The 25456-nt window shown below is 40.8% G+C and overlaps 2 protein-coding genes across 5 annotated transcripts in view; both read left to right on the top strand.

Annotated features, from left to right (window-relative positions):
* The window catches only part of TMF1 (TATA element modulatory factor 1), a 37317-nt gene extending 22141 nt beyond the window's left edge, over positions 1-15176 (top strand). The window contains exons 10-17 of the mRNA XM_060239515.1: positions 994-1150; positions 3019-3211; positions 3725-3794; positions 3879-3971; positions 4930-5049; positions 6057-6203; positions 10621-10746; positions 11910-15176. Coding sequence (XP_060095498.1) covers positions 994-1150; positions 3019-3211; positions 3725-3794; positions 3879-3971; positions 4930-5049; positions 6057-6203; positions 10621-10746; positions 11910-12053 — 1050 coding nt within the window. The 3' untranslated portion in view covers positions 12054-15176. The remainder of the gene's footprint in view (positions 1-993; positions 1151-3018; positions 3212-3724; positions 3795-3878; positions 3972-4929; positions 5050-6056; positions 6204-10620; positions 10747-11909) is intronic.
* Positions 15177-18614: 3438 nt separating this feature from the next.
* The window catches only part of EOGT (EGF domain specific O-linked N-acetylglucosamine transferase), a 33611-nt gene continuing 26769 nt past the window's right edge, over positions 18615-25456 (top strand). Inside the window, exons 1-5 of one of the 4 annotated variants that reach the window (XM_060239512.1) lie at positions 18615-18724; positions 23116-23340; positions 24523-24623; positions 25037-25145; positions 25260-25354. In XM_060239512.1, coding sequence (XP_060095495.1) covers positions 23131-23340; positions 24523-24623; positions 25037-25145; positions 25260-25354 — 515 coding nt within the window. In that variant the 5' untranslated portion in view covers positions 18615-18724; positions 23116-23130. Of the gene's footprint in view, positions 19170-23051; positions 23341-24522; positions 24624-25036; positions 25146-25259; positions 25355-25456 lie in introns of those variants that run through there. The other 3 variants (XM_060239513.1, XM_060239510.1, XM_060239514.1) reach the window with 3 other exon arrangements.

Below are 25456 nucleotides of genomic sequence, written 5' to 3'. Positions count from 1 at the left end.
TATTCCTATCAGTTGCTGGTTAGAGCCTTAGAGGGGAAGGCTTATATATTTATCCATTATTTATAAATAAAAGCTATTATTTTGCTTGTCTGCCTGATAGAGGCCCAAAGTAACATGTAAGTATATGAAGAGGTAAACAAACAGTAATAAAAGCATTGTCAATCGGTAAAACAGTACAGAGGACAAGAACTTCTACATTTTATCCACCTGGGGAAATAAAGGGTTACATGCTATCCAGGGCCAGTACAAGACAGTTTGGTGTGTGTGTGTGTGTGTATCTTTTCTATCTTGATAGCTTCCCTTAGCAGCTACCTGTGAAAAGGCTGTGCTGAGGCCTGGGGGACTTGTGTTGGTGAAATGCTATACTGCACAGGTAGCTGCATTAAGATGGATGAAGTGAGCAGAATCGCCCATCTCTGTTGACCCCTTGGGTCAGCCAAAGCAGCAGGGAAGGGAGAGGCAATTGTACTGATTGTACCTGCTGTTCCTTCTCACTGCTGTTCTTTAAGTTTCATGACTTCCTATCCTCACCCTTCAGAATTATTTTTTCACAGCTTAGATGTAGCTGCTGGAAGAAGGGGGAGACAAGCAAAATTTATGCTAGCATCTTACGCTGGTGGTGCATGGCATCTAAACCAAAGCTTTTAAACGCTGTACCTAAATCCTGTGCAATAAAATAAACCTGATTACTCCTTTCCATCCCCTTGACAAACAGAGGGAAATAAATTACTGGGAGTCGGTCAGTATGTGCTAATTTTTGTTTTATATGGATGTAGAATTAAGCTTCTCCAGCAAGGAATCTTCTTCTTTTTTAAAAAAAATCTCTTACTGCATATAGGTTTATAGGATACTACTTGCAGTTCTACTTTAAACAAAAAATTGACAGCTGATATTGGTTCTAGCAAAATACTTTGCTTTTTAAATATTGACAAATTATTAAATGTTTAAATTTGTGGTGTTCTAGGGCTTCACTTATCCCATTTCTGATTTTAGAGACTTCAAGAAGCAGAGACTCGCAATCAGGAGCTCAGCCAAAGTGTTACCTCTGCTACAAGGCCACTGCTGCGGCAAATAGAGAACCTACAGGTGACCTTGGGAGCACAGACTGTGTCTTGGGAGAAGCTAGAGAAAAATCTTTCTGATAGGCTGGGTAAGGCAAAAAGTTTATCAGTGTGAAAGGAAGATCAGAGAGGATTTTTCATGTAACAAAGTCACCAAGAACTTCCACTGAAAGCATAAAATATTAACCCTTTAATAACCCTGTAATAATTCTAGTTTCCCTTTTCTGCACTTTTTCCAATGCTGTAATATCTTTTTTGAGGTGCGGTGGTGTGACCAGAATTGTACATAGCACTCCAGAAAGTAAACATCCATGTGTCCATCCAAGTGTATGCATATACATGTGGATATTATTATTGTTGTTGTTGTTGTTATCATCAATTCAAGGCAGATTGCAAAACACAAAAGACAGCTCAGTCAGTAAAGACCTCCAGAAACAATGTAGTAGGGCAAGGATTAATAATAATAATTGCATGTCATCAGGTAGCAACAGACTTATGGCAAGTTGCAACCCCAGGACCATGGCAAGTAGAATGATTAAAGGGTTAAAACGCTTGGGGCTCTTTAGCTTGGAGAAATGTCGACTCAGGGGTGACATGATAGAGGTTTACAAGATTATGAGATAGAGAAGGTAGAGAAAGAAGTATTTTTCGCCCTTTCTCACAATACAAGAATTCATGGGCATTCCATGAAGTTGCTGAGCAGTTGGGTTAGAACGGATTAAAGGAAGTACATGTGGAATCACTGCCACAGGAGGTGGTGGTGGCTGCAAGCATAGCCAGCTTCAAGAGAGAATTGGATAAACATAGAGAGCAGAGGGTCATCAGTGGCTATTAGCCACAGCCTATTGTTGGAACTCTCAGTCTGGAGCAGTGATGCTCTGTATTGTTGGTGCTTGGGGAAGGGGCAAAGTGGGAGGGCTTCTAGTCCCACTGGTGGACCTCCTGATGGCACTTGGGGTTTTTTTGGCCACTGTGTGACACAGAGTGTTGGACTGGATGGGCCATTGGCCTGATCCAACATGGCTTCTCTTATGTTCTTATGGTGCTTTTGAGCCAAGAGATGAACAGAAATGGTTTGCCATTGCCTTCCTGTGTATATCAGTCCCTGTCTTCCTTGATGGTCTTCCATCAAAGTACTAACCAGGGCCAATGCTGATTAACTTCCAAGCTCTGATGAGATTGGGTTAGGCTGGGCTATCAGGTTGCTAGAATTATGTACATTTGTAAGTGACATCAAGTCACACCCCAGCAATGGGTTTAAAGGCAAATGAGAAACAGAGATGGTTTGCTGTTGCCTTTCTGTACAGTCTTCCATGGCGATCTCCCATTCAAGTACTGACCATGCTTCGCTTCCGAGATCTTATGAGATGGAGCTGTGCCATACCATTCCACATCCCCCTCCTAGGGCTACAGAACTGAAAATCTGGAATCTATGCTGTGGTAGTGCATTGATTTGGTTGACTAGGATCTGCATGTGCATGTTCAAAAAGAATTTCCACAGTCAAGGTTTATGTGTGTGTTCCCAGGTTTCATCCTACAGTATCAAATGTTGCTCCACAAGATCCTGGAGAGGAGTGAGTGAATGTGTGTGTGTGTACACTTGCATGCGTGCAGAAAATTAGAACAAATGGTATAGGGTTTTGGGACCCTGGTCACTGTAAATGAAGTCAGCTAAAAACTAGGATTAGGGGGAAATATGTTCAAAGTGGAATGTGTCTAGTAAGCCAAATTACTTTAAAAGCAAGGACAGAGAAATAAATATATAGTCTTTCAACATTGAAACTTTCAACTAGTTAGTTATAATGCAGACATTTCTAAATTTATGGAAGAGGCGAAGTATTTTTTTCAAAATAATTTTTATTTTTTCCAGTGAGGCTAGGTATTTTTGCTGTTACTCTAAGCAATGGATGCCTAAATGTAACATTTAGCAGTACGATGCATTTTTTGTTGTCGTTAGGGGAATCTCAAACTGCCCTAGCAGCACAGGCGGAAAGAGAACGCGCTGCTACAGAAGAACTTCTTTCCAATAAAATCCAGTTATCTTCTGCTGAATCACAGAATAGTCTTCTCAGGCAAGAAAATAGCCGCCTTCAAGCTCAGCTAGAAGGAGAGAAAACCAGGCTCAAGAAACTAGAGAATGAAAACAATCGGTAAATTACTTTTTAAATGTTTACTTTCCATAGGAAATATGCATGATTTCAGCAGCCAAGGTGGGATGTTAGCATTATCTATTACTTTCAAAGCTTGGTCCTTAATTTTGTTGGGAACATTTGATCAAAGGCAGTAGAAAGCAGAAAGATTGTACCATTAACAGCTGGCAACATAATAACGACCAATTTGGTACAGAACCATTCCTGATGCCGTGGATTTACCAACCAGTCTCCCTAGCAATTAAATCCATCTGTAGTGAAGATCACACAAATTGGTTGTGTATCTCATGGATGACCAAACTGGCAAAGGGAAGATCATAACAGGTGCATTCTGCTTTGTATCAACTTGCTTACGAGGCATTCTTATATACTAATAATATGGGGCTTTCATCCTGTGGATGATAACGAGAGAGATTCAGGATGGTCTTTTTCTTAAAATTCTGTTGTATAAAGTGACAATCAAAATATATTTTATTGATTTCTTTAACAGACTTTTCTTCCTCTTTAACACAGGTATGAAGTTGAGCTCGAAAATCTTAAAGAAGAATATGTTAAAACGGTTGAAGAGGCGAAGAAAGAAAAGGTTTGTTTAATTCCTTGATATAATATGATTTTAATATAATAAAGAGTTTCCATTGAGTTAATACATCTGTGTTACTTTCTTTAGGCACTGTTAGCTACTCAGTTAGAAATGGAGAAAATGAAAGTAGAACAAGAAAAAAAGAAAGCAATCTTTGCACAAGAAACAGTGAGAGAAAAGGTATTTTTCCATTCCTGGATCCAACTCAGAGTAAACAATAATGAGTTAGATGGACCAATGGTCTGACTGGGTGCAAAACAACTTCATGTATTTGTATGATACTTTGTTTTGTGACCTTTGTTTCCCTGGGAATCTGCTTTCAGTGACCTGCTTTCAGGGAATCTGCTTGCTCCCCTTTTCCTTGGTCCTTTTGCCTATGAACACTGTCTTTGGTCTTTATGGCTTGATTACATTTAGGAGAGTTTAATTTTTTTCCCCTCTTGGTTGTCCTCAGTAACATGAGATTGAATACATTCATACAGTACATAGATCATAAATATACCTATGTAACTGAACTTACCTTATTTAGAATACCTTTGTGTGTGGGGGGGGGGCTTGGGGGCACTTGATGATTTTCTATACTTGGTGGCAGGAACTTATTTGCATATTAGGCCACACACCCCTGATGTCACCATTGTGTCACAAAGGGCTTTTTAAAAGGAAAGGCCCAGCAGGAACTCATTTGCATATTAGGCCACACCCCCAGATGTCAAGCCAGCCGGAACTGCATTCCTGCTCAAAAAAAAGCCCTGGTGGTTGGTAGTAGATTAAGGGTTAACAACCAGTGTCTTAATTTGCTTGCAAAATAATGTGGATTCATTGAATTGACAAATATAGAAAGAGTCCTGTAGGCACAGCTATGAATGTACCTAGGTTTGAGATGCTTGTGAGACTTCAAGGATTCATTCTCTTTTGTGAATACTAGTCTTTTTAAATTAATCTGCAAAACTGAAGGAGAATAAGTTATGTTATGAAGGCTGTTAAGTTGTTTAAACAATTAGAAATTGGCCCATTCAGACTAAGAGTAGAACCGATGCTTACTGTACCTTTGCCCTCATCCTGGTGCAAGTGTGCTCATTCAGAAAAGCACACTAACCCCCTATTCTTTTTTTTCTGGATATTATATGTTTCCCTCAAGGAACGAAAATTATTTACTCCATCAACAACAGAAACAGTCTCAAGTACTCCAACGCTGTCACGTTCAAGCTCTGTAAGTGGGGTTGATATGGCAGGGCTCCAGGCCTCCTTCGTATCTCAGGTATTGCAACATTTTTGCACTTGCTGCTTCTGAGTGGGATTTACTGTAGATCTCAGTGTCTTTCTGTTAGTATTTTAGTTGTATCCGGCTAAGCTGCTTGTCAAATATGAAGTACTTGAAGTAATTTTGCTGCTTCATTGTATCTGAAGGAATGAATCTGGGAATATAGACAGAAGGTGTTATACAGTACTGTGTAGTAGTTGGATATGTAGTCATTACTAGAAATCAAGGGCGCTTCTCTTGTGTTCAAGTGGCTTAAATTTGTGATAGTATATGATTAAACGTCATAAGAATTCAATTTCTGATAAAATCTGTCGTTAGCCCCTTTCACCAGTTTCATACAGTTCTATTATTTTGGGTTAAATGCTGTTGTTTCTGGAACATTAACTCTGCAAACCACTGATGTCTTTGCTATTACTATTGCCTAGATCTTTTTGAAATTTAGTTTTCAAAACTTTGGTTTCCTCCCACACTTTCTTCAAGGACATTAAAGTGTTGAATGTGCCTGCAATATCCCCCCTCCCCCCACTTTATCTTCATAACAATCTGTGATTTAGATTAAGGTGACAGACATGTAACTAACCCATGGCTGAGCAGGGATTTGAAGTCAGTGTTTCAGGTCCAAGCCCAGTATTTTATCCTTTACACCAAATTGTTTTTTTGACACCTGCTATTGTTCACCTTATTTTTAAATTAGCTCTGGCTGAAGAATCATTGGGCTAGATCCCAAAGATATTTCTGCTATTAGAAGGTATTTCTGTTATCACAACAGAGTTTTTCTGTCTCCCTTCTCTTGCTGCAGCCCACAGAATTCCCTGAAAAGCTGCTTCTGGTGCACAGGAAAGGGGAAATGGGAGGTCTGCAATTTGAAGGAGGGCATTGATGAATATAGCCCTCCTCTTTCCATTAGCAGAAATTAACACCTGGATCCAGCTCATTATTTTAGTACTATTTTACCTTAAATTATTTTAGTATTCAGTTTCACAATTCTCACATTGTCCTTACAGGACGACTCTAATGATCATTCCTTTGGTTCAATGTCTACAAGTGGGAGCAATCTTTATGATGCAGTGAGAATGGGAGCAGGTTCAAGTATTATCGAAAATCTGCAGTCACAGTTAAAATTACGTGATGGAGAAATTTCTCACCTACAGGTAACTTGTGTATTACATATACTTGTTCGCAAATGTATGTAGGAACACATTCCCTCAGGTGCAGTACTACTTGGAAAATGGATCTGATCATTCCCCCCACCCCCGATGCTTGTTTCGCTGGAGTTCATCTTACTTTTTCCATAGGGTTAGATAGATGCTGGGATGGTGTTTAACAATATTCTGGTTGAATAAAATAGAAATTCTTGCCCTACTTTGTAGGGTACAAATCATGGTGAACCACTGTGGGGAATTTCCTTTGCTAGTTGATCTTTCAAGTGAATTAGTAGTTCTTACAATGTCAGTGAAGAGTCAGTTTCTGTCACAAAGACAAATCTACATAAATTCTTTCCATTATTATTTAATTTATTTATTTTAGTATATTTCTATTCTGCCCATTCCCCGTAGGGCTCAGGGTGGAGTACAACAATAAACAATAACATACAATAAAAATATTATATAAACAGACAACTCCACAGCACTCAGATTACCACGTCATCATATATTGCCCAGCCTAGCTGTCTCACATCATGATATCTCATAGAGATGGCAGTTTTTATTTCATTTCCTAGCACAAATGACAGTGCTGGTCAAGGAGGCCAACCAGATCAAGAATAGATGCCTGCAACCTCAGCTAAAAGCCTGGCAGAACAGCTCCATTTTACAGGCCCTATGGAAGGCTAATAAGCCAGGTAGGGCCTGGATCTCAGTAGGGAGCTGATTCCACCAGATCAGGGCCAAGACTGAAAAAGGCCTGGCCCTAGTTGAGACGAGGCAGGCATCTCTTGGACTGAGGACAGCCAACAGATGTTGAGAGCCCAAACATAACAACCTCCTGGGCATATATGGAAGGAGATGGTCCCACGGGTATGTTGGTCCCAGGCCACATAAGGCTTTAAACGTTAGAACTAAAACCTGGTACTCAATGGGCAGCCAGTGCAGACTGCAGAGCGCTGGCTGAATGCCCACCCATAAAGGTGGTGCAGTCAGCAGGCAAGCTGCTGCATTCTGCCCCCGCTGCAGTTTCTGGATCAGTCTCAAGGGTAAGCCAGCGAAGACTGAGTTACAGTAGTCTAGTCTGGTAGTGACCATTGCATGGATCACTGTAGCCAGGTCCTGGGGGATAGATATAGTGCTAGCTGCCTGATCTGTCAAAGATAACAAAAGGCAGACCTGGCAACCATCATGATCTGGGCCTCCATGGGAAGGGAGGCATCCAAAGTCACTCCTGAGATCTTCACCTGTTGGGCTGGCACCATGTGGCATTGTTCAAAGCTGGGAGTTCGATGCCCATACCCACCCCAACTCAGGTACAGGACCTCCATCTTAACTGGATTCAGTTTCAGTCTGCTCTGTTGTAACCACCCAGCCACAGTTCCCAATGCCTCAGACAACTGGTCAGGGGCAGCGACTGGCCGGCCACCCATCAACAGATAGAGCTGGGTGTCATCAGCGTACTGGTGGCAGCCCAGCCCAAAACCTCAGGCAATCTGGGCAAGGGGGCGCATATAGATGTTAAATAATATTGGCGAGAGAATGGCTCCCTGCAGCACTCCACATATAAGTGGCTGCCGCAAGAAAGTCTGCTCTCCAAGCACCACCCTTTGTCCCCATCCCCGGAGAAAGGAGAAAAATTATTGTAAGGCCACCCCCTGAACTCCAGCAACAGCGAGGCAGTGCGTCATAAGGTCATAATCAACCGTGTCAAATGCTGCTGACAGATCGAGAAGTATCAGCAGTGCTGACCCACCTTGATCCAAGTGCAGTCTTAGGTCATCTGTGAGAGCAACTAGGACAGTCTCTGTCCCATGGCCTGGGAAAAAGCCGGACTGGAATGGGTCCAAGGCAGATGTCTCATCCAGGCAAACCTGTAACTGCTCTGCCACCGCTTTCTCAACTACCTTACCCAGAAATGGTAAATTTGAAACTGGGCGGTAGTTGGACAAGACCCCAGAGTCCAATGTTTTTTTTTCTCAAAAGTGGACTAACCACTCCCTCCTTCAGTTTCTCTGGGAAAGTCCCTGTTGAAAGGGACAAGTTGGCTTTCACCAGCCAGGATGGACAGGGATCCAGGGGGCAAGTGGTATGGTTTGTCTTACTGCACCTCCCCCAGTTACTATCAGCACTGTCTGGCAGGGTTCATAGATAGTATGTGTTGAACTTTATCTTATGGCAAAAAACCCTGTTGCAATCATGGTGAAAACCATTTATGCTAAAAGTATTCAGTGATCCTATTGCCAGTAGGTGTGTAACCTGACAGGTAGGCCAGGGCACAGGGAAGGAAAGGAAGGGATGTTACTGATTCATATTCCTATATGTGCAGCTTTTACTGGATCATTTCCTTTCATCTGGAGCAAAAAATCATTGGGGATTTGGGGTTGTCTTTACAGTAACCTGTTTCCAAATGGGCAGCTCAAGCAAGTAGTATGGGAACAAGCAGCATACTGCTCCTGTCTCTTCCTACACACCAGTGGTTCTAATGGTTTTTATTAAGCAGTCATTAACATGTGATTTAAGGCATCACAAAAAATGTCCTTATGATATAGAAATCATTGTACCATTGTTGACTTCTAGATCATCCTCCCCTGCAAGTAGGCCCAAGACGAGTTACAATGAGCAATAAATACATAATGCAGTGTTTAAAATATGTTATTAAACCCAATTTAAAATAAAATCCATAAGTAGCAAACAATAACAGTCAATGGCACCATTCTGACACTCTCCATTTGCTCCCACTTAAGTTCCCCAAATGTTGCAGGTGAAGGGTAGATGATATTTGGAAAACAGGTAGGCAAAAGGTAGTGAAAGTTGACAACATGTGCAGCAGTACAGGGGAAGCTGATATAGATGGACATCCATTGCCTCAGCTGTGAACTTGGTGGAACTTCATCTTGCAAGCCCTGTGGAATTGCATTAAATCCCAAAGGGCCTGGATCTCAGTAGGGAGTATATTCCACCAGGCTGGGCAAGAACCAAGAAGGCCCTGGCTCTAGTTGAGGCTAAGCGAACATCTTTAGGGCCATGGTCACCAGTAGATTTTGGTCCAAAGAGCACAGTGCTTTCTGGGGACATATCTGAAGAGACAGTCCTGAAGGTATGTTTGGTCTTAGACTGAAGAAGAAGACTGCAGATTTATACCCCGCCCTTCTCCTTGAATCAGAGTCTCAGAGCGGCTTACACTGTCCTTTATTTTCTTCCCCCATAACAGACACCCTGTTAGGTAGGTGGGGCTGAGAGAACTCGCCCAGAAGTTGCCTTTTCAAGTATAATTCTGTGAGAGCTATGGCTGTCCCAAGGCCATTCCAGCAGCTGCAAGTGGAGGAGTGGGGAATCAAACCTGGTTCTCCCAGATAAGAGTCTGCACATTTAACCACTACATCAAACTGACTGCATAGGGCTTTGAAGGTCAGAACCATAACCTTGAACTTGACCCAGTATTCAACTGGTAGTCAGTGCAGCTGGTGGAGCTCTGGTTATATATGTGCTCTTAATGGTGATCCTGTAAGAAAACACACTGCTGCATTCTGGACCAGCTGAAGTTTCTGAATCAGTCTCAAGGTAGCTCTGCATAGAGCAAGTTACAGTAATTCAACCTGGAGGTGACCATTGCATGGATCACTGTGGCTAGGTCGGAGTGGGGGGAGAGATAGGAGGTCAGTTGCCTGATCTGGCAAAGATGAAAAATTACCGATCCTGAAAATAGAGAACACATGATCTTGTTCCTGTGTGGGATCTATATGTAATCATTAGCTAATGTGATCAGGGTCGTGTGTGTGTGTTAAGTGCTGTCAAGTTGCTTCTGACTCATGGCAACCCTATGAATTAATGTCCTCCAAAATGTCCTACTAATAACAGCCTTGCTCAAGTTTCACAAACAGGGCTATGTCTTTCTTTATAGAGTCAGACCATCTCATGTTGGACTTCCTCTTTTACTGCAGCCTTCAGCTTTTCCTAGCATTATTGTCTTTTTCAGTGAGCCATCTTCCGTGCTAAATTAAGATGGAAGAAAGCACGGAAGAGAGCCAGTTTGGTGTAGTGGTTAAGTGTGTGGACTCTTATCTGGGAGAACTGGGTTTGATTCCCCACTCCTCCACTTGCAGCTGCTGGAATGGCCATGGATCTGCCATAGTTCTCACAGAGCTGTCTTTGAAAGGGCAGCTTCTGTGAGAGTTCTCTCAGCCCCACATACATCACGGGATGTTTGTTGTGGGAGAGGAAGGTAAAGGAGCCACTCTGAAAGTCTGAGATTCAGAGTGAAGGGCAGGGTATAAATCCAATATCATCATCTTCATTTTCTGCAACTGAATTAACTTTTCCAGAATTATGGTGAGTTAAATAATAACCCTTTATGTCTTAACTGAGTTAGGGTTCATCTGTAAATGGTCATCAAAATCTAATTGTGAAATATTTCTTATCTCAGCTGGAAATTGGAAACCTTGAAAGAACTCGATCAATAATGGCAGAAGAGCTGGTAAAATTAACAAATCAAAATGATGACTTGGAAGAAAAGATAAAGGAGATACCCAAGCTACGTACGCAACTAAGGGTAGGTAGATTTTATTTATGGTGAAACCTAAATATATTATTATTGTTTATTTGATTTATACCCCGACCTCCCCATCGAAGCAGGCTCAGGGCGGCTTACAGCATTAAATCCCAGAAACAATAAAATTAATAAGTATTGAAAATACACATTCAGTAATAAAATAACAATAATTAAACAGTTAAAACAGAAAAACAGACTATAAGTTGGTGTATTAAATATTGAGTATTTAATGTCAATGTTTTTGCTGTCTGTGTAAACTAAAAGACTTTTGAAGTAAAGTTTACTGAATTGGATCCCTGTGAGCGAAAAAATGGATCTTGTTTGGAAAATGGTGGCCATTTCTTTTTAGCAAAATTTGAGAAGATAGCTGTTTAAGAACGGTAGTGACAAATGGATCTGTTAGTGGACATTGGTGGTGATGGTGGAAAGTGCTGTCACGTCACACCATCTCAATATGACTCTTGATTATTCTCCAGAGAAAATCAATTGTGATTGCTTGTTCGTTGTACCTATACTGTACCTATATTAATGCATTTTTTTCTCAATAGAATGGAGAATTTACTGTTCTCTGTGAAACATCTAAGGAATTAGCTACTGTACCTTTAAAACCAATCTCAATACTATAAACATTATCAAACATTAATGCTATCTTAGATCTGTCTGCCCTGCATGAAACTTGAACTCTTCAGTGTTTTTCTGTTGGGGAGAAAGTATACATAGTTTGCACCTGCAATGGATTAATGGTAGAAGGAGAGAGAGAGAGAGAGAGAGAGGTGCCAACTACTTTTGGGAGTTATGGCCAGAGAACAAGTCTCAGTTTCTCTCACATGCACTCTCTAACACACTACTTAAAAGAAGAAAACTGCTGGAGCTTTGAATTTGTCTCTAAAGCTTCCTTCCCCTAGGAAGCCCATCAGAGTTTTTAAAGTAAGTGTATTTGGAAGTATGTATAATTTAAATAAAAAGGCTTACGGCCAGGCAGAATACATGCAGGATCCAGCTGCCAGATCAACAGCAGCATAAAACAGCAGATTAAGTAACAGGAAGTTTAATATTTTCTGTATCTAGAACATTTTGACTGCTGGCAGACTGAAAAGTGTCAGTCCTTTTGTTGTTGCAAATGTTGAGAGCAAGTTGGTAACTAGCAGGTCATGTTGTTCTAGGATCTGGATCAGAGATATAATACTATTCTCCAGATGTATGGTGAGAAAGCTGAAGAGGCAGAAGAACTGAGGTTGGACCTTGAAGATGTGAAAAACATGTACAAGACTCAGATTGATGAACTTCTAAAACAAAGGCATTGTTAATTACTGTTGAAGCTGCTGTTTGAAAACAATGTTGCATTAAATTTTGGGGAAATTAATGTAAATTTAGATGACTTGTAAAGATTCTGTACTATAAAGTGATTATGCTGTAGAGTTCATATGTTGGAAGAATCATTATGTTTTCATGGTGGGCGACTGTTGACAGTTAAATTATTTGTTAAATATTTAAAATAAATTTTATATCCATGGCTTTATGTTAACACATTCTAAAAGGCAGGGCATCTTACATCTGTACAGTAGTACATGAATTGACAGATAATATTGAAAAATCAGTCATCAGGGAGTTCTTAATTGCAGCTGTAGCAGGATGTGCCTGCATAATTCTACTGATAGTAATCTGACATCCTGATATTCATCTAAATGGAGGAACAATATCACTTATTAAATATATTGATTTCAAGTGCATTATTTAAACAAAAGGGATGGGTTCTTTTAATATTTAAAAAACAACAACAAATTAACACTTGGATTTGTACTATGATGCCCTAACCAGGTAGAGTTAAATACTGTGTTGCCCACAAAGGCAGTTGTTTGCCTTTGTCCCCAATTATTTAGAGTGGTTTATACTGAAAAAGAAACCATATTTTCTCCTATTTAGTAAGTATTTGGTTCCATTTCCCCTATAGGGTTGTATTCCTAAAGCTTAATACACTGCCATTAAGAGGAGGTTGCTTAGCATCTTTAATGGCATTCAGTTAGACAATGAAGAACTCACTAATTTTTTTGAGGAAGGAAGGGAACAAGATGATTATTTATGCTTACATATTCATATCTGAAATGGTTGCTCCTTTCCCCCCATGGTCTCATTCTTTAAGGGTGCATGGATGCACTTTAGTTTAAAAGTGGATAAAACTGTAGAGGTTTCAAAACTTCTCCAGTATTTTTTTAAAAAGGTAACTATCAGAAAATAGCGAAGAACACCTTCAGTTGCCTTTCCAGAAATTTAGCCTAAATGAAGCAGCAAACTTCCATTGGTATGATTCACAGAAGACATTTGTTCAAAGTACTGTTCTACCTACTGTGAGAAAAAAAATGGATCCCAATAAATTTAACTTTAAACAGCAGTTCTGAGAAAAGGTATGGTTAATACAATGTCAAATGTATCCTCAGCTGCTTCTGTCTCTCTCAAAGTTTGCTTCAGAAATTGGAATAGCTGTTTTAAATAAAACCCTATCTGCCTACTTGCCAATTTACTGCTGATTTCATATATCATTACTGGAGACATTTTCCCCAAGCCAATATATCTGCAGAGCCCTTTGATTCTCCCCGTCAAAAATGTCCAGCTTGAAAAAAAGCTATGTTTTGGATTTCAGTCTGCTTCAGGAGGAGGAGGGTAGGCAAGAAAATCAGAATTTGTGGCCAGAAACAGTTGCACCTGTGGAAAAACTCCAGTGTATCCCAAGCCACTGTGTTGGTGCTGATGGTTATTCTAGCATACACTTCTCCCTGATATGCTAGTTTTTCTATCTATAGGAATGTTTAACTTGGTGAAGCACTTGATCTTATAATTCTACATTCCTGACAGGCCTAACTACCCTGGATGTGTTAAAAAGAAGTCCCCATTTTTAGCATGCAATAAAACATGTAGTTTTTTCTAATAGGGGAATTCTTTTCCTAAAAAAAGAAAAAGCAGTTGCTATTGCTATATAAAAAACTTCGCTTATTTGTACCTTCTAGTATGAGAACAATTTTATTTAAAAATTTAACCCAGTGCTGGAATAATTTTGAAACTTTTGCCCATTCTCACATACATGCAGTGTACTGAAAACCAATAAAAAGGCTGCAAGTGTTGATTAGTTATGGAATCTGAATTTGGGCTCAGTTTTACCATGAAACTTCCACTCCTCATTAACATGTTAATCTCTGACAATCAACAAGTATGAGTATTTCTCTTTTGCGGTCTTTAAAGCCACTTGTAATTGAAAAACACATTGTTATCATTGGTTTGTGCAGGTTCATTTACGTAATATTTTGCCAAGGCCACATCAGTTAATCCTTTGTCTCTGTACCGCCAAAAGCACTCACAAGTGTGAGCATTATCTTGATGGTTCCCCTCACAGACATGTGTGCTTACTGATCTGCTTTTGGAGTTTTTTGCATTTGCCAATAGATATGTAAAACTCTTAAAACCGTTTTTGTGCATCTAGAGCCACAGATATAATCACCTTGTATTTGCAGAGTAATGTGCAAAGTGGCCTGCATAGTACTGGTGTAAGAAGCGATATTGCAAGAAAGGAAGGATTTAATCCTAGACTGGAGATGCATTACTTTTATTAAACAAAAGAACACATTTTTTGCAGAACCGCGTAGCTGCACCTATGGCTGCATTCAGATGTCCAGACAAACCTCTGTTCATGATGGGCATTAAATTTGGCTTGTTTAATGAACTCCTGTGTTTATCCCTTCTAGTGTGCAGAATGTGAATGGTTTGAGAAACCTTAAACTCCAGTTTACCACAGCATTCAAATGCAAGTACATGGTCATGTTGGAATTTTTTCTCCCCAAATCAAGAAGAAAGCGAACTCTCCTTTGCATTTGGGCAGTTGAAATTTGATTCAAGGCTTCTTTAATCCGGAAGATTTCAGTCCTGTTCCATATTCAAAGGGAAGAGTATGTGAGCCCAACAAACAAGCAGAGGTTTTAATGAAATCTGAATATGGCCTGTAATTCAGGGGTGGGCGGGCTAAGGCATATGAGAAGTAAGGCTGCCTTCTACAGAGCCTTCAACACATTGTTTAAGAGATGGTTACAGTACATAAAAGCTCTTGAAATAAGAAAATGGCCTCTGTGCATTTGGATTGTGCACAAAATAAACCAGACCCTTACCTAGTACCAACTGGAATATTATTTGAATTCTGTTGAATTATCTAAAACTAGCTCCAGTTAGTTTAACCTGTTACTGATGTGTTAACATGGTTTTCCCTCTTGCTTTACAAGAAATAGTCTTAAGAGTATACATAGTACATCTTTTATAAGGGGCTGTAAACTAGTTTAAATAGAGTATGTACATTAATAACCTATTACAGAAATGAGGCTGTTGACTTGAACAATAATGTAAATACTTTAAACGTTTAAATCTTGGTCTAAATAAAGTATTTGAGTTAATGGAGTGTTATGAGTCTTTTTAAAGAAATGCTGAGAACCAGTGTTGATGTTTGAGATATTTTAATGGCAGCCAGACCAAATAAGGTAGCATTGGACAATGTTATGTGGCCTTCCAAATATAATTGGAAGCATTGAACTGAGACTATATTTCTTAAGTTGGCTGTTCCTATAGCAAGTAAACTGAGTGGAATATCTTCAGCACTATGTGACTGTGTTTTAGCTATTAGTCTGGATTGGTTGAGTTAGGACCAAACTAGACATCTGGGGTTTTAAAGAGTTGGATCATAGTTCTGAAATAGTGCTGGGCAGGAATTATTTTCATGTTTTCGCTGCTGCATGTGGAATAATCTGTGCACATGAATCAGCTAAAACAGGGAACTAACTCCCCACCTCAGCACTGTTTTGGAATGGGAAGATGGATACAGGGGAAGGCAGGAGCCCTTCCTCCCCCTTTGGTGGCATTCCAAGCCCAAATGGCCTCTCCTGTTTTTAAAAGGCCATTCTCTGCAACTGCTGTGTAGCTGCAGAGGACCCAGAACCAACTCTTAAAGAAACTTGAACATTAGTTTAGTGCTCAGTCTATGAGGTTTTTCTATAACCAATTTAAATGTTCAATTATATGCTCCCCTTCTTACCTCTGGGATTCCAAGTGTTAGACATACATGCCATGAGGTAAAACTGAAGGGTGATTTCCTCAGCATCTTACCACAGTGAGCTTCACAACAGACCATGGAGCTTACATCTGAGGTGAGCACTTGGACAATTGTGTCACTCTGGCTTGACTGACTTAACAGACCATACAAGCCTTCAAAGACCCCTTTGGAAATGGGTGAGCTTAGTGTGGAGTATAATAATAATAATAAATTTTAATTTATATCCCGCCCTCCCTGCCGAAGCAGGCTCAGGGCGGCTTACATGACATAGTGCATTGTACCATGATACAACAATAAAATTCAAAGCAATTAGCAATTAAAATACAATTACATATAAACAACATCTAAAATTAATAGTTTAAAATTACAATATAACATAAGATGGTGCTACAATCTTGATATGCATAAACATAGTTTTTATGGTAAAGTAAAGTAAAATTTTATTTATATCCCGCCCTCCCCCGCCAAAGCAGGCTCAGGGCGGCTAACAACATCCATAAGCAAACAATACAGTAGATAAAAACATTAAATTAACATTATTTAAAACCAGTCAATTAAAACATTACTAAATCTGACGGTAACGTTTTGACGCTATCCCTGTCAGTTGACATAATAATAAACAAGGTCCCTGAACCGAACCATTTTGGCGTTTTCCTTTATTACAACTATAATTCAGCAGTTCATGAACGCCAGCTTGAAGAGGGTGGTCTTGCAGGCCCTGCGGAACTGGTCAAGGCTTATGGTGATGGTGCAATTGTTCCACCTTAAAAGGCCAGCTGAAAGAGGACGGTTTTACAAGCCCGATGGAACTGATTAAGGCTCTGTAGGGCCCGTACCTCCTCTGGTAGCTGGTTCCACCATTGGGGTGCTGTTACCAAGAAGGCCCGCTCCCTTGTCGCTTTTAGTTTGGCCTCCTTTGGCCCAGGGATTTTCAGCAGATTTTGTGAGCTAGTTCTCAGTACTCTCTGGGGAACATATGGGGAGAGACGGTCTCTAAGGCAGGCAGCTCCTCGGCCATATAGGGCTTTAAAGGTAATAACCAGCACCTTGTAACGAACTCGGTACAGAGTGTGTCTGGTTTAGGCATTCAGTAGTTTGCAAAGCATTTTACACACACAGACAATAAATTTCTTGCTTTTTACCTAGTCTTCAGCTTCTAGTAGCTATCTCTGGATTCAGAACTCTAGTATAATGCAAAGGGGGGAAATGTAAAAACTATCCTCCCCCCCCCCAAAAAAATACCCCAGAATTGATAACATTTGAAGTTAAAGATAAAATTTCTACATCCCCAGCACTTTAGGCCCTCATATTTCCAGCCAGAGAAGAACTCTTAAGGAAATGCCTAAGCTTGAAATCTGGTATATTCGTATTCTAAACAAGGTGATTATGATTTTTGGTCACAGCAGTATTTAGTGCTAGAACAGTAAATGGCATTAATTGAATGGAGGCCTCACCAACCTCCTTTGGGGCCTTATGAATGGATTCACTGTACTCCTGGTTAAGTTGTGACGTGGTGTTGGTGAATCTTTTGACAAGAGTGAATTCTGAATGAAGTGATTCCACCCTGTTGGGTTGGGGAAATGGTGAATATCTGCTATTAGCTGATAACTAAGATGGGGATAATGCAGCCATTAAGTGGCAGCAGATCCTGTTATTTTTATGGTGTACCATTTGAGGGGAAGCAGGTCTTAAAAGATATATAAAGGCAGTGTGTAAGAACAGGTATGTGTTAAAGGGTCTGCTATTATCTTACAAAGTTAGATTTTGGCTTTTCCAAACTAATAAGGACATAGTATATTTAAGGTGTCTTAATGGAAAACTGTTTCCATGATGTTTATAAAATAGCACATCAACTTGATTTTGTTTGTTCTCATATAATTAACAGAGAAGCAACATCTCTCTACCAGGAACTGACACTAATTGATTTGTAATGTTTTCATGATTTAATGCCTTTAAAAAAAACCCAAGCAAATCTAGGCAGTCTACCCCTTTCATGGTTTGTTTGAAGGGCAAATAAAGTGTGCAGTTTGTCCCAGATAATTTCCTGTCATAGCAAAAAAACCTCTTTTGATGTTTTATTTCCTAAATATCATTAGTTGTGTGAGCAATAATGCAGTATATGGAACAATTCATATACTGCTTTTTAAAGAGATTTTTAAAAAATATCTTCGTGAGTAAATAGTTTGAGGAAATCATTAAATTGGAGGAAACACTGGGAAATGAATTCAAGACATGGAGGAAATAGAACAATGGTGTTTGGCTGCTTTACATTTTCTATACCGCCATTGAAGAGAGAGTGCATTTCCTGTAGCTACTGAAAAAGCCCAGTGTTGTGAAGAAAGAAGTCTTGGCATAATCTGGCCACCTTTTTACTTTGTGCATAATTGATTAGCTTTAACCATTGAATCAAAAAAATCTGTATTATGAAGGCAGGTTGTATTATTTGGTAAGGGCAGGTATGACAAATTTGCAGAATAAAAATGAGATGGTTTTACAACCCATCTTTTTAATATAATAATAAAAAATGGAAGCGGTAGCTATACTTTGGGGTCATAGTACAGCCACTTCTCGAGGCATTCTACCACAAAAAGTGCAAACAGAAGAACTTCACCCCCAAAAAAATCTGGTAAAGAAGCTAAAAGACTCTTGTTCCTCGCGGCTGCAACAGGCTAATACGGCTCCCGCCCAAGATTACAACGGGTTGGGCTGTCCTTTCCCCGCCCCCATCAATCCATCCATTTTCCTTTCCAGCATCTAGAAAAGCTCAACCTAGAGGCGTGACCGCTTGCTAGGAAGCTCCAGGTGGAGCAAGGAGCAGGGGGAACTCATGAGAAGGATGAGGGCGGGCCCCCGCCTGGTTTGATGCCAATCTTTCCGGCCTAGGCGAAAGGAGCGGTAGGCGCGCGCCGCTTTGGCCAGCAGCTCCAGACGACCCGCAGTAAAGGGCCGCTTTCCTCTCTCAGAAACACCGCTGGGTCAGTCAGGTGCCTTTGGCAAAGGAGACGGGAGGCCTCCTGGCAGGCCTTTGTGAGGCGAGTTCCCCGGACTGCGCTCCACCACCCCTCGCCCTCCCCGCTTCTGTCTCCAATAAAGCGCACCCACCAAGGGCGCGCCCCGACCAGCCTCACGGCTAGCCGCCTGGTTTCCGGAGGGTTGAGCCAGCGCTTTCAGGCTCCTCCTCCCGCTCGCTGTCGCTGCTTCTCTTTCCATCTTCAGCGCGGGCGAAGAGAAGCCTCGGCAGGAGCGGCTGCCCCGGCATTACAGCCTGGCGGGGCAAGCTGCTTGTGCGCGGCCCGGAGACCCAGCGCGCCTACGGCTGGCTTCGGTTCGGTTCCTTGAGGTACTACAACGACGCGTGCGTCTAGCGTCTCGCGGCAGGCAGGGCACAGAGCAGAAGGGGCACCTCCTTCCTCTGGCAGCGGCGGGAACGGGCTGTCTTTCGCCACGCGTGTTTTCCGAGTTGGGCAGGTCCCTGTGGGGTAGCCGAGTCTTGACTGGCTGCTGTCCGCATCCTTGGCGGTGTTTGTGAGGAAATGCAGGTTGCTGTAGACCAAGCCGCCTGGGGTAAAAAGAGGATTTCTTTCCTGTGCTTTCCTCAAAGGCTGTAATCCTGTGCATAGTTATCTGGCAGTAAATCCCTCCAAACTCTAGTCTTGATATTCTGCTAGCCCAAGAAATGCATGCTTACTTGGTAGTAATTCATGTTGAATGAGCTACACTGGAGGAACTGTGGAGACAGGAAAGCACCCTCTTATATGGCAGTCCTGCCTCCAAATTCCAGATTTCTATTAAGCGATTTATTAGATTTATATCCCGCCCTCCCCGCTGAAGCAGGCTCATTGTACAATAGTGGTGGAGGCTTTGTAAGTACTCACAATCACTTCTTTTTGTTATTATTTTGCATGTCGTAAGAGTCCTCCTCATTTGGATAGCTCAGGGGTGGCCAAACTGCAGCTTGGGAATCACATATGACTCTTTCACACACATTGTGTGGCTCTTGAAGCTCCCACTGTCTTGCAGAAAGCATTTGTCGCTTTAAATCACTTTGCCAAGCCAGCTGACAGCTTGGAGAATGCATTTAAAGTTAAAGTTGGTCTTCTTTCCACTTCCTCTTCCTGCCTGCCTTCCTGATGTTCCTGCCTTTCAGCTCTCAAACATCTGACATCTATTCTATGTGGCTCTTACATTAAGCAATTGATGCCCTGGGCTAGCCCAATCTTGTCATATTTCAGAAGCTAAACAGGGCCCTGGTCTTGGCTAGTATTTGGATGAGAGACCTCCAGGGAATACCAGAGGCTGGCAGTGGCAGCCCACCTCTGAACATCTCTTGCCTTGAAAATCACATAGGGTCATCATAAGTCAGCTGTGTCTCAACCACCGCCAAGAGTTTTGGAACTGAAAAATGGAACACACTGTCCATTGCTTGAAAATGTTATTTCAGGAAGATGATACTTGAGCATTAGATTCTTTTCATCTTAAAACTAGGCTCTTAGTTCAGGAGAAAATGGTGGAACGCTTGGGGGGTTGGGTGAGGATGAGATTGAGTATTTTTCCCACATGGCCACTTGTTTTTACTTGTAGATTTCTTCCTTCAGCAGTCATTTGGGATGCCATTAAGTATCCTTCTGGTTCTTGATTGGCCTAGAAAGCCTGTGAGCCCATTTATTTATTTTGGGATTGATGGATGATGCTGAAGGCCAATGGGACAAGCCCATATATATTTGTAGAGACCACCTTCCTGTTTATCTGAAGTAAAAACTCCTGCAGCTCTGTTTCTTCTTTTGTTTGTTAAAAAGGTAAAGGTAGTCCCCTGTGCAAGCACCAGTCGTTTCTGACTCTGGGGTGACGTTATAGCTATTTATTTTCTTCCTCGTTTAAAATACTAGGACATTAATAAATGAAAATAAAAAACTTCTTCAGACAGTACATAATTAACTTGTGATCTTCCTTTTATAAGATGTAGTAATGGTCTCTAGCATAGCTGACTTTAAATGGAATACAGACACAACTATGGAAGGTAGGTCCATCAATGACTGTTAAACACGACTGCCAAATGGAACCTCATGTTAAAGTCAGTAGATATCTAAATGTCAGATGTTGGGTGACTATAAGAAATGAGTCCCTTCTCTCCGTGGCAGTGTCTTCCCAGGAGACCATGGCTTAGCTGTATGGTGCTGGCCACTGGGCCAGGCCTGATTGCATGGTAGGGAACTCTCAAGGAGTTCATCTCACTTTCCCCTGTTTTTCCCTCTCTGCATTACCTCTTTCCATCCTCCTGGCAACCCCTGTGTTTTCTCCTGTTTTCCTGCCTCCTCCTTTTTAGCCACACCCCCATCTATCCCTATCTTCAGTTATATTTAGTATTTATTTACTTGATTGATACATCATCTTTTTCCATAATAGGGGCCCAAAGCTTACATCATCTGGGTGGGCTGTATTTTGATCTAGAGGCACCAATTTTTCAACATAGTATCTGGTGCCTCTCCTCAAAAAACCTTCCAGGTTTCAAAAAGATTGGATTAAGGGATCCAATTATTTGATCCAAAAGAAGGTGCCTCATCCTCCATTATTTCCAATGTAAGGATGGCATTTAAAGGGAGTGCAGTCTCTTTAAATGTGATGGCCAGAACTCCTTTCAGAGTTTAATTGTGCTTGTCAAAACTTTGCTCTTGGCTCTGCCCCAAAGTTTCCAGATATTTCCTTAGTCAGACCTGGCAACCCTATTCTTAACTGTATTTTAAAAACATAAAATTCAATTTTAAACACCTAAACAGCACTAGAAGGAGGGTAAATAACTATTATTTGGGGTATATCAGCCAAACAATTAAACTTTACCTGAATCTCTCTGGGGAGAGAGTTCTAAAGCTTGGGTGCCATGACAAAGAAAGCCCTTTGTCAAGTTGCTACCCATCTAGCCTCAGATAGCCAGGGACAACCAAGTAGAGTGAGGATGACTGGAGTTACTGGGTAGGTTTATATGAAATAAGGCAGTCCTTAAGGTTTGTTGGTCCCAGACCATACAGGGCTTTAAAAATAAATATCAGCATCTTGAATTGAGTATAGAGACAAACTGGAAGTTAGTGTAGATGGAACAATATTTATTGTTATCTGACTGGTGGTGGTTCTCCAGTGTCTCGAGCAGAGAAAACACCAGCTGTCTAACACCCTTTAAATTGAGATGCTAGAGCTTCAATGTGTACATTTAGTACACAAACCATATATTCTACCACTGATCTGTCCTCCGCCAGTGCCTTTTTTTTTTTTCATCAACCGCTAATCCACCTGTCTCTTACCATGGCCTTTTGATCTGTTAGCATGCCTTACAACCAAACTGTAAAAATGGCAGTGGTTTACAACTTCAGAATACAGGCATAGAGCAAAGAGCAACCACCATTTGGCTACCCACTTAGCTTCAGCACATTTCTGTAGCCACATTTCAATATAATCCCCATCCTTTGGGTAAGCACGTCACTGTTTTTTAGCAAACATGTCCATGAGGATCATTACAACAACCTTCTTGTGATGCAGCAGGGTTGCTTCTGAACTGGTTCTCTTAATTCACAGAGACTTCCTAGTGTGGAGATTCTAGCTTCTCTCTCAGCCTCTGATTCTGGATGTAGAATCTCATAGAATCCATGCACAAAATACACAGCAGTGACATTTTCTTTTCTGCATTTGTTTTGGCTTCCATTTAAATTCAGTGTGGAGGAAATAAAGCCCAAGGGACTCTTGCATATTTTCCTAACTTGGTGTTCCCATGCATGCCTTGGGAACAGCAATCCTTTGCGTATGTTTAGCATTCCACAAGTAAGGATACATCTGCTCATCAATTTCCGATTTTGACATATTTATTTTCTTCACTATGTTTTCCCCTGGAATTAAACACAAACAAATGGCAACCATATAAACGAAGCTTTTTATTCTTGTTTGGTTCTTGAATCTGTTAAACATTTTATTATGCTGTATGCTAATTTCCTGCTCTCACCCTCTACCTATATGGCTTGACTGGTAATTTCCACTTTGTTGTGTCTGAAGAAGCATGTGTGCACATGAAAGCTTATACCTTGAACAAAACTTTGTTGGTCTCACAGGTGCCACTGCACTCAAACTTTGTTCTGGTTTAGCATCAATAGTAATGACTGAATTAGTCATGAATACAAGCTGGTACCTTGAAGAGAGCTTTTCAGGCCCAGAGGTTAATAGCTGCATGTTAGAATTAGTTATTGAAAAAAGTCTGGTTGGTTGAAGTTATGTTATGCTTAATTCTTTTTACTGTTTACTTTTAGGGTTGCTTGACTGCCATGTTAATGCTGTTTGCATATGGAGTGCTACTTCAGGAAATCTTGGCCAGTGTTTACAATGAAAACCTTGCTGATGCTAGCAATATTCCGGAAGTGCCATTGTTTAGCTATGAAAACATCAACTTGCCAGAAGAGCACATCCCATACTTTTTATATAACAACCAGCACATTGCCACAGTCTGTAAGCAGGATCCTCATTGCCCATATAAAGTAAGAATTCCGTTACTCAATGAAATACGATGACTTGTTTTATTCTTAGAATCCCAGAGGTTAATTCTTAGACTTGCAGAGGTTAAAGATGGTTCCTTTTCCAGACAATTGCAGGGTTTGGAAGTGCTGCTGTTTAGGCTACTAGGTGGTGTGTGTTTGGGAGGGGATGAATTTCCCACCAAGTGGTTATATGAGAACACATGAAACTGCCTTATATTGAATCAGACCTTTGGCCCATCTAAGTTAGTATTGCCTACTCAGACTGGCAGAGGCTCCCCAGGGTCACAGGTGAAGGTCTTTCACATCATCTGTTATCTAGTACTTTCAACTGGAGATGCCAGGGGTTGAACCTGGGACCTTCCGCATATCAAGAAGATGCTCTGCCATTGAGATACAGCCCCTCTGTAAGAACAGTGACCATATAAAAATGGATGTGCTAACTCTCTAAAATCACATCATTCAGATTCTTAGTTATTTCCAGGCCTTGAATTCAGCAGGAGCTCACAGGAGCACAGCTCCTGAACCTTTCTGAGGGTTTCCCTCTTCCTCCCCACCTACCTACCTTGTTCATTGAATAGTAGGTGCAGCTGCATAACAATCTCTGGATGAGCTCCACCACCTATTTTTCTACAAAATGACCCCTGGTTATTTCAAATACTGTGTGCCAAAACATAAGGAGTACTTACTTATGGAATCTAGCATTTCTGCACTGAAGTTGACCCCAAGACTATTGCAGAGTTTAGGGGATGCAAAGAAGTGAATGTACTAAATATTTACATGAACACAATAGATGCTGATATAACGGCATGATTTGTAGTATTGACTGATTGGAAATACCTATCCAAAATACTTATTTGTTCATACAGAAAATTTGTGGCCTGATCTGTGACCCTTAATCTGACAGATACGTGTCTACATCTTTAGTCTTGTTCAAATTTATAGCTTCTCTGAAAATATCCACATGCAAAACTGGACAAATGCCAGAATTCTGTGTAACCTTTGATATATTGTACAAGTTTCTGCTGATCATGTACACATTTTTACAGCCTCAGGATAGTTTTAGCAAAAGGGAAAGTTAGAAACAAAGTTAATCTTTTTTAGAAGCCTGGATCTTTGAGAATCAGCTGTAAGTTGCTATAACACCATCCTATTTGCTTTTAAACTGAGATCTTGTCTCATCAGAAATACTTGAAGAAACTGAAATCATGTTGGGGGTATGAGAAATCATGTAAACCAGAGAAAAGATTTGGATATCCAACATGTGATTATGTGGAGGCAGGGTGGTAAGTATGCATATTAAATATATGGGGTCCAATTGCACACATTGAGTTGGATCCAGCCAGTGGTTAAAAGAAGCAGGAAGGGTCTCCTTTGACCACCACGACCATTACAAAAAAAAGCTATACTGGTGATCATGGGACCAGTGGATACAAAAGTAATGTGGGATGGGAGCTTCAGTAAGGACCGGAAACTGGAGGAGGGTGGGAGAAAAGGCTTACTGGATCCAACTCAATTTCTTCTTTTACCCCTTTTTAAAAATGTATAATTCCGGTATCCGAGTAAAATATTGAATGTTGTTGCTTTACTTCCATTATGAGCCTTAAAATTTGTGTCATACTTTGGAATGGTTGCATGTGAGTATTGCAGCAGGCACATTTCAGATGCAGTTCTTGCTTGTGATCTTTCTGCATGCTAGGGCTAGTACTGTTGAGGAGGCTCAGCATATGTTCTGGAAGCAAGCTGATTTTGGTTATGTTAAAGAGAGGATAGATGAAGTGAAGACTCACTGCAGACCTAAGGCAATGGTGAGCATATTGGTATATATTAAAAATAAATTACTTCATAAATCTACATTCCAGCTTCCTTTCAGTTTTTTTAAATTATTATTTCAGTTCTTTTTGTCCTTTTTTTCCTTGCAGGGGGATTCTTCATTCAAATGTTCACGTTATCTCCAATACTGCAGAGCAAAGAATTTGTACATTGATTTAAGAAGCCCAAAGAGGAACCATGATAGGTGTCTGACTTACTCATGTTCCCTGAAATGCATAGGAGAAACCAGACTATTATGCTAAGCAGCTTCCTTTTTCTTGTAGATGTTCAAGCTCCAAGGACCCGT

This window comes from Heteronotia binoei, chromosome 5 (genome assembly GCF_032191835.1).
Source record: "Heteronotia binoei isolate CCM8104 ecotype False Entrance Well chromosome 5, APGP_CSIRO_Hbin_v1, whole genome shotgun sequence".
Lineage (NCBI taxonomy): Eukaryota > Metazoa > Chordata > Lepidosauria > Squamata > Gekkonidae > Heteronotia > Heteronotia binoei.
Note: the sequence above shows the minus strand (reverse complement) of the source record. Positions and strands in the feature narration are given on the sequence as shown.